This window comes from Ranitomeya variabilis, chromosome 5 (genome assembly GCF_051348905.1).
Source record: "Ranitomeya variabilis isolate aRanVar5 chromosome 5, aRanVar5.hap1, whole genome shotgun sequence".
NCBI lineage: Eukaryota > Metazoa > Chordata > Amphibia > Anura > Dendrobatidae > Ranitomeya > Ranitomeya variabilis.
Genome location: NC_135236.1, coordinates 71,229,509 through 71,249,646, shown reverse-complemented (window position 1 = coordinate 71,249,646; position 20,138 = coordinate 71,229,509). Strand labels below are relative to the sequence as shown.

At 46.6% G+C, this 20,138-nt stretch overlaps 1 protein-coding gene across 4 annotated transcripts in view; it reads right to left on the bottom strand.

Moving 5' to 3' along the window:
- LOC143774528 (inositol polyphosphate-5-phosphatase A-like) overlaps window positions 1-20,138 on the bottom strand; it is a 75,295-nt gene that overhangs the window by 12,735 nt on the left and 42,422 nt on the right. For all 4 annotated transcript variants that reach the window (XM_077262194.1, XM_077262192.1, XM_077262193.1 and 1 more), the window contains one exon: window positions 12,251-12,314. In XM_077262194.1, the coding sequence (XP_077118309.1) occupies window positions 12,251-12,314 (64 nt within the window). The remainder of the gene's footprint in view (window positions 1-12,250; window positions 12,315-20,138) is intronic.

Genomic DNA, 20,138 nt, shown 5'->3' with positions numbered 1-20,138 from the left:
CATCTCCACTTTAATCTAGTCTCCAACAGATATTGTTTTAGAAATCTTGTGATTTGTTCAGATGCAACTTTGCAACCTTTAGCCATGTTCTTTTCAGAAAGAAAAGGCTTTCTTCCTGGCAACACTCAACATAAGGCATTCTTGCTCAGTGTTTTTCTAATTGTACTGTCAATAACTGTAGCATGCTAAGTGAGGCCTTTAGAGTCTGAGCTGTAGCGCTTGGGTTTTTTGCAATTTCTCTGAGCATCACGTTGTCTGACCTTGAATTTCTGCAGTACGCAAGGTTCCTAAGAGCACAGTGGCCTCTATAATCCTTAAATGGAAGAAGTTTGGGACCACCAGAAGTCTTCCTAGACCTGGCCGTCCAGCCAAACTGAGCAATCGTGGGAGAAGAGCCTTGGTGAGAGAGGTAAAGAAGAACCCCAAGATCACTGTGGCTGAGCTCCAGAGATGCAGTAGGGAGATGGGAGAAAGTTCCACAAAGTCAACTATCACTGCAGCCCTCCACCAGTCGGGCCTTTATGGCAGAGTGGCCCGATGGAAGCCTCTCCTCAGTGCAAGACATGAAAGCCCGCATAGAGTTTGCTAAAAAACACACAAAGGACTCCCCCAGACTATGAGAAATAAGATTCTCTGGTCTGACGAGACGAAGATAGACCTTTTTGGTGATAATTCTAAGTGGTATGTGTGGAGAAAAACAGGCACTGCTCATCGCCTGCCCAATACAATCCCAACAGTGAAACATGGTGGTGGCAGTAGTGTGATATACTGGATGAAAACCTCTTGAGCCCTGATCTAAACACAATTGCGCATCTCTGGAGAGACCTGAAAATGGCTGTCCACCAACGTTCACCATCCAACCTGACGGAACTGGAGAGGATCTGCAAGGAAGAATGGCAGAGGATCCCCAAATCCAGGTGTGAAAAACTTGTTGCATCATTCCCAAGAAGACTCATGGCTGTACTAGCTCAAAAGGGGCTTCTACTCAATACTGAGCAAAGGGTCTGAATACTTATGACCATGTGATATTTCAGTTTTTCTTTTTTAATATATTTGAAAAAATTACTACATTTCTGTTTTTTTTCAGTCATGATGGGGTGCAGAGTGTACATTAATGAGAAAAAAAATGAACCTTTTTGAATTTACCAAATGTCTGTAAAGAAACAAAGAGTGAAAAATTTAAAGGGGTCTGAATACTGTTCATACCCACTGTATATATACTGTATATATCAGGCCTGGCCTGCACAACATACAGCCCGACAAAGGATTTCATGTGGCAGTCTTCCTGCATTCAACTGTATTTGTGTCTTGTAGATGCGAATACACTGTGTTTGGGCGCTGCATTATACTGTGTGTGTTTTGGGGCTGCACTGCAATATCCTGTGAATGAAGTCTGCATTGTGCTCTATGGTGGGCCCTGCAGTTATACGCTCTGAGGGGGGATGCAGCATGCTCTATGAGGGCAGCTGCAGCATACTCTATGTGGGGGGGCTGCAGCATACTCTATGTGGGGGGGCTGCAGCATACTCTATGTGGGGGGCTGCAGAATACTCTATGAGGGGGGCTGCAGCATACTCTATGAGGGGGGCTGCAGCATACTCTATGTGGGGGGGCTGCAGCATACTCTATGAGGGGGGCTGCAGCATACTCTATGAGGGGGGCTGCAGCATACTCTATGAGGGGGGCTGCAGCATACTCTATGAGGGGGGCTGCAGCATACTCTATGAGGGGGCTGCAGCATGCTCTATGAGGGGGGCTGCAGCATACTCTATGAGGGGGCTGCTGCACACTATGAGGGGGGCGGCAGCATACTCTATGAGGGGGGTTGCAGCATACTCTATGAGGGGGGCTGTAGCATAATCTATGAGGGGGGCTGTAGCATAATCTATGAGGGGGGCTGTAGCATAATCTATGAGGGGGGCTGTAGCATAATCTATGAGGGGGGCTGCAGCATAATCTATGAGGGGGGCTGCAGCATAATCTATGAGGGGGGCTGCAGCATAATCTGATGGGGCTGCAGCATAATCTATGAGGGGGCTGCAGCATACTCTATGAGGGGCTGCAGCACACTATGAGGGGGGCTGCAGCATACTCCTTAAGGGGGCTGCTGGATACTATGAGGGGGCTGCAGTATACACTCTAATGGGGGCTGCAGTATACACTCTGAGGGGGGCTTCAGTATACTCTATGAGGGAGGCTGCAGTATACTCTATCACGGACCATGGGCAGTGCATTATACTATAGGTACTATATGGGACCTGCATTATACTATATGTACTATATTTTTGGGGCCCCACTTTAAACTTTTTGTCCAGGGCCCCACTTTGCTAAAACCGGCCCTGGCTTCGGAGATGGGGAAGTAGTGAGAGGTAGGAGCGTAGAGGAATATTATGGAGTGGTGGCAGTGCAAGGTGGCAATATGAAGAGGTAGTGCAACAATATGGAGTTGAGGGTGCGAGGGAGGGTAAGTAGCGAGTTGTGGGAGGACAGTATGGATTTGTTTTATGACAGTATGGAGCTGTGGAGGACAGTATAGAGTTCTGGGAGGAGAGTATCGAGTTTTGAAAGCGTGGGGGGTACAGTTTAGAATTGTGGGGGGACAACAAGGTGTACCGGAAGCATGGGAGGACAGTATGGAGAGGTGGGAGTGTGGGGGGACATGGAAGGACACTGAAGGAAGAGCTGCAGAAGACCGGAGAAAAGAGAAGTTTGAAGAGACTAGCTCTGGGCATGAAATGGCGTCTTTGCAAAACGATCGGGAGGGAGAAGTCACTCCTGTCTCGCATCTCGCTCTCGATCGTTTCGCACTGTTTGGTCCTTCTAGTGACTGATGTCCTTGCAGCAGCTGATATCCATTTCATGCCGGTTACATGTTGCTCTGTAGCAATTATATAAGGTAAGTGGATCCTTTTCCTTGCCACCTTTTTGTTACCAGTTAAGACCCTATTGCGCTTTCTTTCTTTCCCAGTTTCGATTTTTGCATCATGGCGTCTTTATTACATGGAGACAAAAGGGAAGGGAAAGATTTCAGTCAGAGAATATGTCACCCACAGTTTAAGGTACCTGGATGTAAATGATTATTTGTGATATTGCCTGCGTGTCATCACTGCTGTGGTTCATGTATGATCCGCAGTCTGATGGTAACAACAGCTCCCACTATCTCCTTACCATTGTTAAAAATCTACTGGGAGTTGTAAGTTCATGGTATACAAATGTATATGGGTCTGATCTGAGTACTAAGCTTGATGTATTCATGTACTGATGGTGGTTCTCGTGCTGCATGCATGTACTGAAGGTGGATGAGGTGTGGCATTCATGTACTGACAGTAGTTCTGGTGCTCAATCATGTACTGTCAGTGGTTCTGAGGCTGTATTCCCATACTGATGGTGGTTCTAATCTTCCATACATGTAGAATTCCATAACTGGCCAGGTGACATGCTACATGGCTATATTACAACTCAAAAATCCTCAATTTGGGGGTTTTGAGATTATGAGAAGGATTTGGAGAGTTTCTGCACCATTTGTGCTTCAAAAACCTCAATGTAAGTTAGGGTTCATTGACATTGATTATTTTGCAGCAGAAACTCTCCAAATTGGTTCTAGTGATGTATTCATGTACTGGTGATTTTGATGATATATTCTTGTAAATACCCCTTTCAAAATTTTTACAGCCCTTAGGATTGATTTAGTATGACAATGTGACCCTCAGACTAAGAAAAATGTTGTGCACCAATTGTATAGAGGTTAGTGCAGCACCCCAGAGTCCTGGTTGTTGCAGTACTGTGGCTCCGCCACTATGGGGAGCTATGGTACGTCTGATTGCACTAAAGGAGTTTCTCTGACCAGGTAACACCTCACTACACTTCACACTCCGGCCACCAGGGGGGGTGGTCCTATCTAGTAGGCCACTCCTCACACTCTGGTAAAACTGGGGGTTGGACAGGAAGACAGGGAGAAGTAGCTGGGAAGAGCTAGTGAGAGGACCTGTCAGGGATGGGATCCTGGCAGACTCCTCAGAGCAGAACTAACCAGTGCACAACGGGAATACAGTAAAGAAGTATTGGGACCAGAAGGAGTCGTGCTGTTAGACCGAGGCAACATCCTTCTGAGGCGCAAACAGTCGGTGGCCGGAACGCCGAGCAAGTAAGAGACTTTAAGTACTACTGCAAACCACGGCCGGACAGCTAATTACAGGTTGGCTGTCCCACTTAACACCTAAGCAGACAACGGAGGCAGCTGTGGGAGAGGGGCGACTCTAGGGTCCCGGAAGAACTCCAGGCCTACCCCGTCATACGGGTGCGTCCTACCATATCATCTGGAGGACGGAGAGAACGAACAAATAGAGACAGACAGAAACAGTTGTGAGGACTATCCCGGGAGCTCAGCAGGGAAGAACTACAACACCCAGCGCTAGAAGGTAGACACTGATTCCCACCTGTAAAGAGGACTCCTGATGTGCCTTTGGACCGGCCGGTCTCTGACAACCCAGTTAACAGCGCTCTGGACTGAGGTCTCCAAAACCTTCAGTAAAGAGGTAAAGAGACTGCAATCTGGTGTCCTCGTTATTTACCGCGACCTGCACCCCACAACTGCACCGTTACAACACCACTTATTTCACCAGATGTCCCCCACTGTCAGACAGGGCCACGGACCGGGTCTAGCCACCGTGACAACCCCAGAGCAGAGACTCAGAGGCCCGGCTCCGGGTACCCCTCGGCCCTGCGGCGGTGTGGGGGCGCTCCAAATTTGGCGTCACGAACAGGATCTACTTAAGCCTGAAGAATCAGGTCGTGTGTGCCTTGGAACTGTGATTTATTGTGCTTGGACTGTACTTTATTGAAAAGACTGTGTGCTGTGCCATTTGCCGCCAAAATTCGCCATTGCCGCGCACGGAGGGAGGAGCCTTAGCTACGTGGGCGGAACCAGCCAAAAGAAGCGCGGAACGGAAAGCGCGGTAAGGCGCCAATCCCGGAAGAGGAACTCCGACCTCCGGCAGGTTAGTGGGAGGAAGGTACAGCCATGTCCGAGTCAGGAGGAGAGGAGGTGGCAGCCGCGGACGCAGGGGCAGCTCCGGTCCACGCAGCGGGCGAAGCCGCGGCCCTAATACCACCACCGGTTGCCGCAGAACCCGCTGTTCCCCTCAGCCAGCCGGACACTGCCGCTAACACAAAAGCCATAATGCCCTTTTCTATGCCGTACCTGCCCAGAGCGGCCTGGCTCCCACGATACTCTGGGGAGTCGCATACATTCACTGACTTTAAGGAAGGGCTCTGCAGCCTGCTCGAGTTCTATCCCCTGACAGAGCCCCAGAAGGTTCATATGATAACCGGCCAACTCTTTGGGGCGGCTCTGAGAGAATTGAAATCCTGGCCTGCTGAGGATAAAGGAACTGCACAACAGATTTTTGCCAAGCTTAAAGCCACCTTTGATACTCGCACTGCTACGGAAATTAAACTGACTTTTTATGGATGCAAACAGAGGCCACAGGATAGCTTGCGGGACTATGCCCTTAATCTCCAGGAGGCGATGCGGGCCATTAAGCAGAGTGACCCCGGCAGCATGCAGGATGAGGATAAACTTCTGAAGGAGCGGTTCATTGAGGGGCTCCTGTGCAGTCACCAGCGGGGCCAATTGCACTTCCTGGCCATGCAAAATCCAGACTTGACTTTTGCGCAGTTCAAAGATAAAGCTATCCAGGCATTGCAGGAGCGACAGCCCAGCCGCGCAATACCACCCAGGCGCCCCGCTCTCACATACCACCAGGAGGTGGCATCGGATACCCCAGTTGCCGCGGAGGCCGACGCCCAGAGCTTCGAGGACGACTCCCCTGCAGGACTCCGTATTCAGATGCAGGAGCTGACCAAGAGCGTTGCTGCCCTAGCCCGGACGGTGCAGTCCCTACAGGAGGCCCCCAAGAAAAAGATCCAGCTAGCCTCCGGACCAGAGGATGTTCCCTGGACGCGACAGAAGAGGACCCCACCGACCAGAGGCCGGGACAGCGATCGTTTCCATCAGGACGGAAGACCCATCTGCCGCCGATGTCACCAGGTGGGCCATCTTGCAAGGTACTGTCCTTTAAACGAGCAACCCCTGGGGCAAAGGGCCAACCCCCAGGAGTAGGACGGTCAGGCCCGCAGCATTGGAGAACCAAGTATATTGGAGGACGACCAGTTCTCCCTGTAGTGATTGATGGAATCCCCTTGAATGCTTTGCTGGACACCGGTTCTCAGGTGACGACTATACCTTACGTGCTCTACAAACGGTATTGGGAGGACGCTGATATTACTCGTGGCCCTGACGATGATTTCACCATAATCGCCAGTAATGGTCAGCCGTTGCCACAAGTGGGGTATAAGGAGGTCACCATCAAAGTGGGGCGGGTGGAATTGAAAGCCCAAGGGATTGTGATTGTTGATATTGATCGTCGAGAATGTAATCCCATGATGACTCTTGGTACTAATGTTATAGAAAATTGTCTTGCAGAAGTGATTGTTTTGTTGCAACAGGTGGCAGAAACCGCTGGCCACAGTGAGCAACGTGCCCTGCAGAAGGAAATCAGAGCTCTGATGCAGAGACAGCAGGTAGAGCTGACTGGTGGTGAGATTGGTCGTGTCACTGTGAGTGATTCAAACCCCATCGCGATACCCCCCAAGAGTGAAATGTTAATATGGTGTCGAGCAGCCATAGGCCTCAGGGGTAAGGACTACCAGGCCTTGGTAGAACCCGTATATTCAGACAATAGGCCTACTGTTCTGACAGCCCGGGGGGTGGTCGACGTCCGTCAGGGGAGAGTGCCCGTACGTGTCCTCAATTGTGGGGAGGAGGAGGTCTACCTAACCAAGTATACCACGCTCGCCAAACTGTTCACTGTCAATAATAGTGTAATACAGACACCTGAACCCTTGGTCCCGTCAAACGTGGCGGAGAACAAAGGTTCTGCAGAGCACTCGAAAGACTGGTGTCGGGAATTGCATGTGGGCACTGACTCTACCCCATCTCATCAAATACAGGGGGCTTACAGGGTGGTACACGAGTACGAGCAGGTATTCAGCAAACACCCCTCAGATTTTGGGCAGGTGAAAGGGATCCAACATCACATCCCCACGGGAGATCACCGACCCATAAAAGAGAGATATCGCCCTGTACCCCCAGCTCATTACCAGTGTGCCAAGGACATGTTGCGGGAAATGAAGGAGGCTGGGGTGGTGAGAGACAGCTGTAGCCCCTGGGCAGCTCCGTTAGTCCTTGTTAAAAAGAAAGATGGTACAATGAGGATGTGTGTTGATTACAGGCAGTTGAATCGCATTACACATAAGGACGCATACCCACTGCCTAGGATAGAGGAGTCTCTGGCTGCCTTAAAATCTGCTAACTACTTCTCTACCTTAGATCTCACCAGTGGGTACTGGCAGGTTCCTGTAGCGGAGGTGGACAAAGAGAAGACGGCCTTCACGACGCCAATGGGTCTCTGTGAGTTCAACTACATGCCCTTCGGATTGTGCAATGCTCCCGGAACGTTCCAGAGGATGATGGAGTGCTGCCTGGGCCACCTGAACTTTGAAACCGTGCTGCTATATCTGGATGACGTCATAGTCTTCTCTAAAACCTACGAAGACCATCTGAAGCACCTGGCCGAGGTGTTTGAAGCCTTGTCCAACTTCGGCCTAAAAGTGAAACCGTCCAAGTGTCATCTGCTGAAACCTAAAGTGCAGTACCTGGGCCATGTGGTGAGCGCTGAAGGAGTGGCCCCAGACCCCGACAAGGTCACAGTGATCAAGGACTGGCCAAAGCCCAGTGACCTCCACGAAGTCCGGCAGTTCCTCGGGCTGGTAGGCTATTACCGGAGGTTCATTAAAGACTTCACCAAGAAGGCCGCACCCTTGCAAAACCTGTTGGTGGGCCAACCAAAGAAAACCAAGGGGAAGAACACCCCCATTGACTGGAACGGGGAGCTGGAGGAGTCCTTCACCTGCTTGAAGTCGGCGCTGACGGGAGAAGAGGTACTGGCTTACCCCGAATACGATCAACCGTTTGTGCTGTACACAGATGCCAGTAATGTGGGACTAGGAGCCGTGCTGTCTCAAGTCCAGAAAGGCAAAGAAAGAGTGATCGCTTATGCCAGCAGGAAACTCCGTCCCACGGAAAGGAACCCTGACAACTACAGTTCCTTCAAACTGGAATTCCTTGCCCTTGTCTGGGCAGTGACAGAGAGGTTCAAGCACTACCTGGCCTCCGCGAAATTCACCGTCTTCACGGACAACAATCCGCTAACGCATCTGGATACTGCCAAACTCGGGGCTTTGGAACAGCGGTGGATGGCCCGGCTGTCCAACTATGATTTCACCATCAAATATCGGGCAGGACACCAGAATGCCAATGCCGATGCCCTGTCCCGAATGCCCAATTTACCAGAAGTGGGAGAAGACCCGGAGGCACTTGAAGAGGTGGAGCTGCCTGCCTTCCATCGCCCCAAAGCCACTCAGAACTCCCACCATGTGAAGAACAGGCACAAGAACCAACCGGATGCCACGCTGAATCCCCTGCCCCACCACGGATGGGCAGAAACCCAGGATAGTGACCCCGCGGTCCGTCAGGTGAAGGAGCTCTTGACGCAGGCTGGGTTGCACCCTGGCCCAGATGATCCACAAGAAACCCAACAGCTGTGGAAGGGGAGAAGCAAACTGTTTATCCATGATGGCAAGCTGTGCAGGAGGAGCATCGACCCACGTACTCATGAATTGGTGTGGCAGATAGTGGTGCCAAGGCGAGATGCGCCCATGGTTCTGGGAGCCTACCATGATGGAGCCGGACACTTCGGATGGAGGAAGCTAGAGAAGCTGCTCCGAGGGAGGTTCTATTGGATTGGCATGAAGAGAACCATTGAGAAGTGGTGTCGGGAGTGTGGTCCATGTAGTCTGCGCAGGAAGGACCGTGACAGTCAACGGGCTCCCCTGCGGCCTATCATCACCAAACGGCCGCTCGAATTGGTCGCGCTGGATCATGTGAAGCTGACACCTAGCCGGTCGGGCTATATCTACGCCCTTACCATCGTGGACCACTACTCCAGGTTTTTGGTGGTTGTGCCTGTCAAGGATCTAACGGCTAGGACTGCCGCCAGGGCCTTCCAGCAGCACTTTTGTAGGCCCCATGGCTACCCAGAGAAAGTACTGACCGATCAGGGGCCTGCATTCGAAGCGGAAGTGTTCCAAGAATTCTGCCAGCTGTACGGGTGTAAGAAAATCAGAACCACCCCGTACCACCCTCAAACCAACGGGATGTGCGAGAAGATGAACCAGGTAGTAATCGATTTATTGAAGACCTTGCCTGTGGAGGAACGGAACCTGTGGCCGACAAAGTTGCCTGACCTGGTGGATATGTACAACCACATCCCAGTAAGTTCCACCAACTGTACTCCGGCGTACCTGATGCGAGGAAGATCTAGTCGGTTACCCGTTGATCTGGACATGGGGGTCCTAGTACCCGAAGATACCTCGCCGGAGGCAGATTGGGATACAGAAAGGCAGCGAAGATACCGCGAAGTACAGGAGTGTGTAGAGAGAAGTCTCGCCCAGGCTAGGCAGAAACAGGAAAGGGACTACAATCAACACGCTCCTGCGATTCCCCTGTCACCTGGTGAGCAAGTGCTTAAACGAAAGAGGAGGTTACACAAGCTCGATGACCAATGGGAAGCGGAGCCGTATACCATCTTGCCATCCGACTTCGACAACACTAAGGTCTGTCTCATCAGCAAGGACAGAGGGGAGACCTCGACAGCGGTATCCAGGGATCACCTTAAGGTCTGCCCCGATAAATTGAAAGAGAGGGGCACGGCCCCAGAAATCTCCCCGCCGGTGGAAAAGGAGAAAATGTTCCATACTGTCCTTGGTGACTTTCCCCAGTCCTGGACTCAGATAAACCAAGCCGTTGTGGTACCTGTCGTAATGTTTCAACAGCCGGACCCGCCAGAAACGATGGAGGTACCAGATCATCCGGCCCCACTACCTCAACAAGCCTTACCTGATGAAGCCATGCCAACCGTTGAACCGACAAATCCTCCCTCTGCTATCGGTGAATCTGCTGTACCCACTGTTGATAGCAGCAGCTCTGAGAGCCCTAACCTGCCAGTGCTACCCCGACTCACTAGAAGTGTAGCTAGAAGACAGTGCACTACACCAGCGGTAGCAAGCATAGCGGGCCCTGTTAGGCCAATAGCAACCCCTGTGCTGCGAAGGTCCACACGCAGCACTCAAAACCAAACTCCCCTCCGCTACAAACCTTGGAGGTATTAATAAGGGCTGCTCTCTAGTTAAGAATGTTTTTTGTGTGTATTTTTGTTACAGGTTTTAAATGGACAATAGAGTAATGGACGGTGAATTGCTCAAAAACTTTCATAAGGGGGGACCCCTTTGTTTACCCGGGGTCCCCGCTGTTTCAACCACTGAACTGAGAGTCATAAACTGTGCATGACCTAACTTTTGCAACGTTCAAGAATCCTCACCTCCTGTAAAGGGAAGCATTGTTATGTTCAATTGTTATGCTATTTCAAAAATTTGTGTGTTTTCTGTTAACATGTATTATTGTTCTTGTTTTCCCAGTCCCGGAGTACTGGATTTAACCGGGGGGGAGTGCAGCACCCCAGAGTCCTGGTTGTTGCAGTACTGTGGCTCCGCCACTATGGGGAGCTATGGTACGTCTGATTGCACTAAAGGAGTTTCTCTGACCAGGTAACACCTCACTACACTTCACACTCCGGCCACCAGGGGGGGTGGTCCTATCTAGTAGGCCACTCCTCACACTCTGGTAAAACTGGGGGTTGGACAGGAAGACAGGGAGAAGTAGCTGGGAAGAGCTAGTGAGAGGACCTGTCAGGGATGGGATCCTGGCAGACTCCTCAGAGCAGAACTAACCAGTGCACAACGGGAGTACAGTAAAGAAGTATTGGGACCAGAAGGAGTCGTGCTGTTAGACCGAGGCAACATCCTTCTGAGGCGCAAACAGTCGGTGGCCGGAACGCCGAGCAAGTAAGAGACTTTAAGTACACTGCAAACCACGGCCGGACAGCTAATTACAGGTTGGCTGTCTCACTTAACACCTAAGCAGACAACGGAGGCAGCTGTGGGAGAGGGGCGACTCTAGGGTCCCGGAAGAACTCCAGGCCTACCCCGTCATACGGGTGCGTCCTACCATATCACCTGGAGGACGAAGAGAACGAACAAATAGAGACAGACAGAAACAGTTGTGAGAACTATCCCGGGAGCTCAGCAGGGAAGAACTACAACACCCAGCGCTAGAAGGTAGACACTGATTCCCACCTGTAAAGAGGACTCCTGATGTGCCTTTGGACCGGCCGGTCTCTGACAACCCAGTTAACAGCGCTCTGGACTGAGGTCTCCAAAACCTTCAGTAAAGAGGTAAAGAGACTGCAACCTGGTTTCCTCGTTATTTACCGCGACTTGCACCCCACAACTGCACCATTATCACCGCTTATTGCACCGGACGTCCCCCACTGACAGACAGGGCCACGGACCGGGTCTAGCCACCGTGACAACCCCAGGACTGAGACCCAGAAGCCCGGCTCCGGGTACCCCTAGGCCCTGCGGCGGTGTGGGGGCGCTCCATTATTACATGGGGTCATGTTTATTAAGGAGGGCTTTTTTATTGGCTCTGTACTTGTTTAGTAGGTTTATACAGCACCTAATCTGGGGTCATATTTATTCAAGTATTCAAGGAGTGTTTAGGGGGCCTGGTCTGTAGTCATATTTACATAGGAGGGTTCTATATGGGGTCTGGTGTGTGATCGGTATTAATTTAGAGAGTATAGTGTGTGATGTGCAATTTTAGTTCACGTTTTTAGAGTACGGTATGTATTAGTTCAGGGGTTCTTGTGCGTGGTGTGTATTAGTTTAGGGGTCTGGTGTGTGATGATTACTCGTTCAGGGGGTCTGACGTCTCGTGTGTATTAGTTTAGGGTGTCTGGTGTGCAATGTTTAATAGTTAAGGGGGTCTAGTGTGTGTGATGTCTTAATTTAGGGGGTTGGGTGTATGGTCTGCATTACTGTCTGTAGGGGGGCTGGTGTGTATCAATTTAGGGTGTCTGGTGTGGTGTATTAGTTTAGGGGTTCTAGGGTCTGATGTGTATTAGTTTAGGGGGGTCTATTTGTTTATTTCCTCCTCTGTGACTGTGCCATCCTTTGCCTCCGTCTCACACTATAAAGTGACAGTCCCGTTACATAAATCCAACTTTCTTACCTTGAAAATCAAAGATCCGAACATTTTGCAGACAGTTGTGTATGAAATAGATGGATGCCAGTGCCTGCCAAACAAACAGAGAAGTTATTAATATGGGAATAGGGAAGGTAGGGGTTAATAAAGTCAGCGTCCATGGGTTCTTAGCAGTCTTTGCTATGGACAAGTGCATAGGTGAACTCACCAACCCCCAACCGGCCCTAGGGGGCACCCTGGACCCTCCCACCCTCACGACTCCACTCGGCTGATTAATTGGGAGCTGGCGATCAATAAGAGGCAGAAAATTAAAACTATTTTTAAGAGATTAAGTCGTTTAACAGCTGTCTGGAGCGATGTCAGAGAGGGATACCACAGAGACACGGAGGGGAGGGCGAGCTGGCGGAGAAGGAGGTGGGGGAGATGGACCTGAGTTAGCACGCAGAATGCGAATTTAAGGAAGGGAAGTAGAAGTGATGCCAGCCCACCCAATCTGCCCTATTCTTACTGTCTATAGGACTTCATACACATGTAGCAGAGCTCAATTGGTTTCTTTATATGACCCTGCAGTAAATGTGAATGAAGCTCATAAGCTTTACCTGCAGTCCTATGTAAAAATCATATAGTATGACATATAATGACAGACTCAGGAAAGTCATGAAGACTAAGCTCCTCTATGGCGGTATCAGATACATTATTGGCAGGTACCATGGAAGCCAAATCATGGGGCACCTTGGCCTGTGGTAAGAGATGGCCTAGACTGACAGGTATATGTGAGATAGGACGAGCCCCTCGCTGGCCAGAGATGGGTTAACAGAGCGGTGCTGTCGGAGGGGGTGCCGAGATACACAGACATGTTCATAAATCAGAGTCTCGCACGAGAGAGTCGCAAAAATATAGAGTACCAAATAATTGCCTATCAAAAGAGCGTTTATAACCGGGAGTGAGAAGAAAGAGACAGCGCTGCCTGGGGAGAGAAAAGGAGCAGACTAGTGATGGAGAGACTGGTGACTGCGGAGACAATGAGAGCAGTCTAGAATGGGAGAGACCGCTGACTGGAAAGAGAGGGAGAGCAGTCTAATAAAGGAGAGACGACTGACTGGAAAGAGAGGGAGAGCAGTCTAATAAAGGAGCGACAACTGACTGGAAAGAGAATTAGCAGTCTAGAATGGGAAAGGCAGCTGACTGGAAAGAGGGCGAGCAGTCTAGAAAGGGAGAGACGACTGACTGGAAAGAGAGGGAGAGCAGTCTAGAAAGGGAGAGATGGCCGACTAGAAAGAAAGGAAGCAGTCTAGAATGGGCTGACTGGAAAGAGAGGGTGAGTAGTCTAGAATAGGAGAGATAGCTGACTGGAAAGAGCAGTCTAGAGAGAAGACTGACTGAAAAGAAAGGTAGCAATCTAGAATAGGAGAGACAGCTGACTGGAAAGAGAGAGAAGTGTAGTAGAGAAGAGACAGCTGACTGGAAAGAGAGGGAGAGCAGTCTAGAATGGGAGAGATGACTGACTGGAAAGAGTGAGAGCAGCCTGATATAGATAAGACAGCCAAGTTGAAAGAGTGAGAGTAATTTAGAAGAGACAGGTGACTGAAAGAAAATAAGAGCATTCTAGAATAGAAGGGAGCTGAATGGAGAACGCGAGAGAGCAGTCTACTAAAGAAAAGAAAGTCGTGAAGGGAATAAAAGCAGTCTTAATTTAGAAAAGTCATCTGACTGTAAATAGACTAGGAGTAGTCTACTATAGAAGAGACAGCTGAATGTAGAGAGAATGAGAGCTGTCTAAAGGAGAAAGAAATAAATAGAATAAGTCTGCTTGCACCCTACTGTAGAGGAGACAGCTGATTCTGCATGGAATCAGAGCACTCTAATGTGTGCAACTATACAACACCTATTAACACTATACTGCATGATTTTCTATATACTGAGCTATGGCTATATATATATATATATATATATATATATATATATATATATATATATATATATATATATATATATATATATATATATATACACATACACACATTCATACACACACATACACACATACATATATATACATACATGTATACATATATATATATATATATATATATATACACATACATATACACACACAATATATATATATATATATATATATATATATATACACACACACACATGCATACATACATCATGCATGCATGCATGCATGCATGCATGCATACATACATACATACATACATACATACATACATACATACATACATATATATATATATATATATATACACACACACATACATACACGCGACAAAGTAATGTCAGGGGCCTTTACTATTTAAAGCGTAAGACAAATAAGGGCTGAAGAAGGTGAGAGCTGCTCGCCATACTGTATGGCACTAACCTTTTTAGATCTTACCGGTCTTAAAAAGGTGCAGATTCTGACCTGCGTTTTCTGCCAAGAAATGGAGAATCTGCACAGAGAATCCCACAGTCAAATCTGCAACTTGTGCATATAGCCTAAAAGGGATAAAATGTATCCTTATGGAGACCTTCGTGTTGGCATAGGGAGACTTATATGCACATGTAGTTTTTTTTTCCTCGCGACTACAAGTTTTCTAGTGAAAACGACATAAGGACAAGTACCGTTCTTTAGGGACTTTTTCACTCACTTTTCATTTTTTGAAGAGTTTTGGTAGTCTTAGGCTATGTGCACACGTTGCAGATTTGACTGTGGAATTTTCTGCGCAGATTCTGAATTTCTTGGCAGAAAACGCAGGTCAAAATCTGCGCTTTTTTTGGTATGTGCACACGTTGCATATTTTTGTGCAGATTTCTATTATGGTATGGGTGCAGACACGCAGCAAGTCTGCAAAAAGAATTGACATGGTCCTTTTTTGAATCTGCTGCGTTTTCTGTACAGATCTTTCTGCACCATCAGCACAGCATTTTTTTTTGCCATTGATTTACATTGTACTGTAAATCACTTGCGGATCTGCAGCGTTTCTGCGTGGGAAAAAAAGCTGCAGATCTGCAGGAAATCTGCAACATGTGCACATACCCTAAGCGGTTTTTACAGCCTTCTGATTGGTCAGTGCCTCGTCTGGATCACATTCCATAAGGATCCACTACAAAGACATGACATGCACTTTCTCTTTTTTTTCCCCACCAGGCTAAGTGGTTTTATATTAGAAATAGAAATAGACTATGCAGCTTTTTGTGAGTCTGTATGTCTGTATGTACCTGCCCTCATAGGTCATACAATGCTCCCTGGGAATTCAAAAAGTCCAAACTGACCCTTTAAAAGGAACTTTCAAATACTTTTATTTTTTTTAAAGTACTTCCTCCAATTGCCGCTGTTTCACTGATTCTGGAATAGTTTTTCTTTTTTTTCTGCTCCCTTATATTCCAAAATTAGGCACGTGAATAATGAGTCTGGAAATTTTGTATTCAACCAAATGGGCGTCTACCATAGAACTACTGTCATAGAGGAGAAAAAGGAGAAGTTTTGTGTTATGCGCCCAGTATGCGGAAATGAAAATCTGCACCATTATTACCGGGGGGACATAAGTTAGGAACAAAGAGGAACAGAACCTCCCAACAAAATGAAGTGAGTGTGAACAGGTGCCAGCTGCTATGTCATCACATACAAACAAAAGCACTGCAATGGGAGAAAAAAGGGATTGCATTCGGGTCAATGTTATTCAATGAGGCAGCTCAGATCTGTACATTTTTTTTTATTCAGCTGTATTTGGCAGGATATTGTGATTTCACTCCAAAATCTGATGGGTGTGTGAAAAAAATCAGATGCCCTTCAGTTTGGCATCAGATTTTTATAGATATATTACAATCCTGTACCATAGGAAACTGAAAATGGTCCTGTAATAGATTAATAGCTGCTAACAAAAAAAAACAAGGATTGTATATGGACAGCATAAGGACAAGAAAAAAAATCGTACCACTTATCTGGATGAGAATGGGACCCATTTTTGATACAAACAGTGTAAATGAACCCATACAATGCAAAAAAAAATGCATTTAGCTTTTATTAAACATGTTCAAAAAATCGATACGGTATATGGTAAAATGTCAACAAACACAGACTCCTGGTAACAAAAATTTAAAAAAATAAACAGTAGAAGGTGAGCCAGCAATGTATCGAGTGGAATATGGATACAGAGAAGAGTATTCTCCCCAAGAAAATATACAAGGGAATGAGTAGAAAACTTGGTACTAATGTAGCAAATGTACATGATAGATACGAAAAATAAAATCGTAATAGACAGATTGATAACCTGAAATACAGGGAAATAATTCTATAAGTGCCGTAATAGAAAAATGTGGAGGTCGCTCACCCTACACACCCGACGCGCGTTTCGCAAATGCTTCATCTGGGATTTCAGGGTTCTTTAAACAACTGTCTGTAAATGGTGCTGATATGTTCTGTATGGACAATATCATCGGCAAAGGTTACAATGAAATTGATAGCGGCCGAACATATGTTTTCTAGAGATGGGGGGTGACTGTTATAATATTGTCGTTTTGGTGGGTCAAAGGAACACCAGTCATACAGTTCATGTGTTCAGCATGAAGTCCATGTCATATGTACTGTACATACGTGCAAAGGCTCTAGGAGTGCACTATAAATACCAGAATTATCAGTGTAGGTGTAACCATAATAATAATTTTATTTCTTTAGCGCTAACATATTCCCCAGCGCTTTACATATTAGAGAGGACTGCTACAGACAAAGACATTACAGAATAACAATAATCACATAAATCAAAAGATACCAAGAGGAATAAGGGTCCTGCCCACAAGCTTACAATCTATGAGGAAATAGGGGAGACATGAAAAGCGGATGGTGACAATTACCTTCATTGCACGGTCCAGCCATTAATGTCATAAATAGGGTGTTTGTGTAACGCTACATGAACCGTATGAACCACATGAAAGCATATACGTCAAGTTTTATAACTGTAAATTCCTAGTAATTCACATTATAAACACGGCCCTATCTGTCCATATCTCGCACATAGTGTTTACACACGCACCTCGTACTCCGCACACCTCTTTTTATTTCCCTCCCTTACAGTATTTATCACGTCGCTGACACGATCAATACTTTTAATCTAGAGCTAAATTTATTAACTATGGAAGACAGGAGGGGAGATAAATGTGACCCCTGCCTCTCGATCTCAGATACCACAACTTCACTAACTTAAAGGGGTCACTAAGTTTCTATGACATGTCATTATCTGCCATAGCTTCTTCATTCGTACGGGAAGACCATGGCATTTTTTAGGTTTCTACGGGTTTTTCAGAAATACACAAATATACATAAAATCAGCTAATGTAGTCTGTCACAATTTGGTCACTGTGTGCTTATCCTGGTAACCCTGGGTTGGGGCATATTGTTGACAACACATAAGCAAACTACCATGTTCACTACCACCTAAAGACATGGTCCCTGAGATCAAAGATCTCCAGAATATCAAAATTATTTCTGGTTGCAACAATGAAAGAAGTTCTACGCATATCAAGTTTTGCACTATTCTTAAAGCTCCTACCTTTAGGCACATAAAAGATCAGAATTGAATCTAAGGAATAACGTTTTAACTTGTGGGGAGTGCCCAGTTGGTGTAAGGAGACTTATAGGCATTGGAATGCTCCTGAGGGAATTTTGAATGTGCAAGTAGACTTTTCAGAGAGCAAGAGCACACAAACTCTACTGCCGCCTATTGAATGTAGCAATCCTAAAAGTCAATTTATTATTATTTTAAGGCCTTTGACTGGATCTCGAGCCATGGCGACTTGATGGATGATGAACGCTCTGTAGGAGAATTGATCTTGTGCAAACATAGGGTAGGTCCACCAGGATTTTCTCCATTGTTATCTTGATATTATCAAACCCTTTGTCTTTAAAACAACATCAATTCCATGTTCACTTACACAAATTCAGGGCCTACATTTTGTAGGATTAGAGTCAGGTGTATGGGCAGCCCATTTTCCTAAATAGGTGATAATGATCATCATTTTCATATGTACGTTGAAAATGTCATTAACTGAAATGGAAACAGCTGTGTAGGCAGCTTAAAACTAGACGAGGAACAGCCAAACTCTGCTACACAGGTCACACACCATACATACAAGACTGAGCACAGGAACAAGACACCAGGTAGTTATATTGCATCAGCAAGGTCTCCCCCAGGCAAATTTTTTAAAAGAGATGAAAGTCTCATCATGGTTATTATTATTATTTAACAGCCCTCAGCTCGATCTTGAGCCATGGCGACTTGATGAATGAATGCTCTGTAGGAAAATCGATATTGTGCAAGTCTAGGTAGGTCCACCAGGGTCTTCGCTGCCATTGATTGTATCAAGCCATCGGGTTGTTGGTCTTCCCCTTTGCCTTGTTCCTTCTATTCTTACGACATTTATGTCCTTCCCTAGTGATTGCTCTCTTCGTATGAGGAGTCCAAATTAGGTAAGGTGTAGCTTGATGACCTTTGCTTCGAATAACAGGATATCAAATTCGAATATCTGGCTTGATTTGTTTGTTCTTCTTGCTATCCATAGTATTGATAACATCCTTCTCCAGCACCACTTTTCGAAGGCATTTACTATATTCTTTATTTGTCTTGTTTTTTTATAGTCCAAGCTTCGCATCCGTATGTTATCAGAGAAAAGACCAAATTATGTACAAGCCGTGTCTTTGTCGCCAATGAAATGTTCCTTCATTTGAAGATCTTGTCCAGTGACTTCATTGTTGATTAGCCCATAGCTATTCTCCTATTGACTTTAACAAGCCTTGCCACGTGACTTAAGATAAAAACAAGAAGCCAAACCAGAAACTGAATTTGACGACACTGGTTTTGTGTGTTTATCTCTTATCAGTGCAAAGCAGGAGAAATTTTGCTTGGGTGAGAGGCCACTAACACAGGGTCTAATGGGTAAAGTTTCTCCTTGTTAAGAGTGCAAAATTGGCAAAACGGATAGACAACTCAGCCGTCCAATCTGAGGATGGGGCGTGCCGAGCTGTCAGTGTGGCGAGTGACAGTCCAGTCGGCCAACCAGTTCCAGGGCGTGCTGGGTTTCCTACAGGTGTCTCCTGTTTGGAATGATATTTAGATGTCTGTCTGCCTCTTATCTCTGCCAGTTGTAGGTCTGATAAGTTTGGTGTGTTTTTGCACTGTGCTTTGTGTACTTGTATTTTGATCTTTGCTCACCAATCTTGGATTTGCTTTTGACTATCCATTTGCCTAGCCTCTTTGTCTTGATCCACTACTTTCTTGGAATTCTGACCCCGGAATGTGACCCGAATATGCTTTTTCCTCACCCCTTTGTTTATGATGTATCCTCCTGGCTTTTTGACCTCAGACTCCCTGACTTCCCCAGCTCACGACTTGTCCGTAAGTAGTGAATAGCGTCACATTAATTATGTAAAAATGACATTGCTGTGCACACGTTCAGTCTTTCATTGCTTCTTTAAACTTTTTCAGGTTCGGAAACTGTAAAGCAGGAAGGAAATAATATGTTCATTCTTCAGTTGGTTTGTTTGGCTCCTTAAAGTTAAGGCAATAAAAAACAAATGAAGGCACCAAAAAATTAAAAAAAAAACGACTGCAAAACCACCAGCAAAGTTGCTTCATCAAAAAGACGGCCAGCTTATTCCTGAAACGGATTAGTCTAGGAAAACAGGGTGCCCTGTCGGAATAAAGATATTGTGTGCACATGCTTAAAGGGTCTGTAAATATTTGCAGGGATAAAGTTCATAACTGCAAATATTTTGTTTCTATCCATTTTTTTTTTTCGTTTTTTTTTTTTTCGGTAATCTGGGTTCATGTAGAAAATTGTGCATCGTGACAACTTTTGTTCGAATTTAATGCAAATTTAGGAAGTGTGTGCCTAACCATAGCCAAAAATAGCAAAT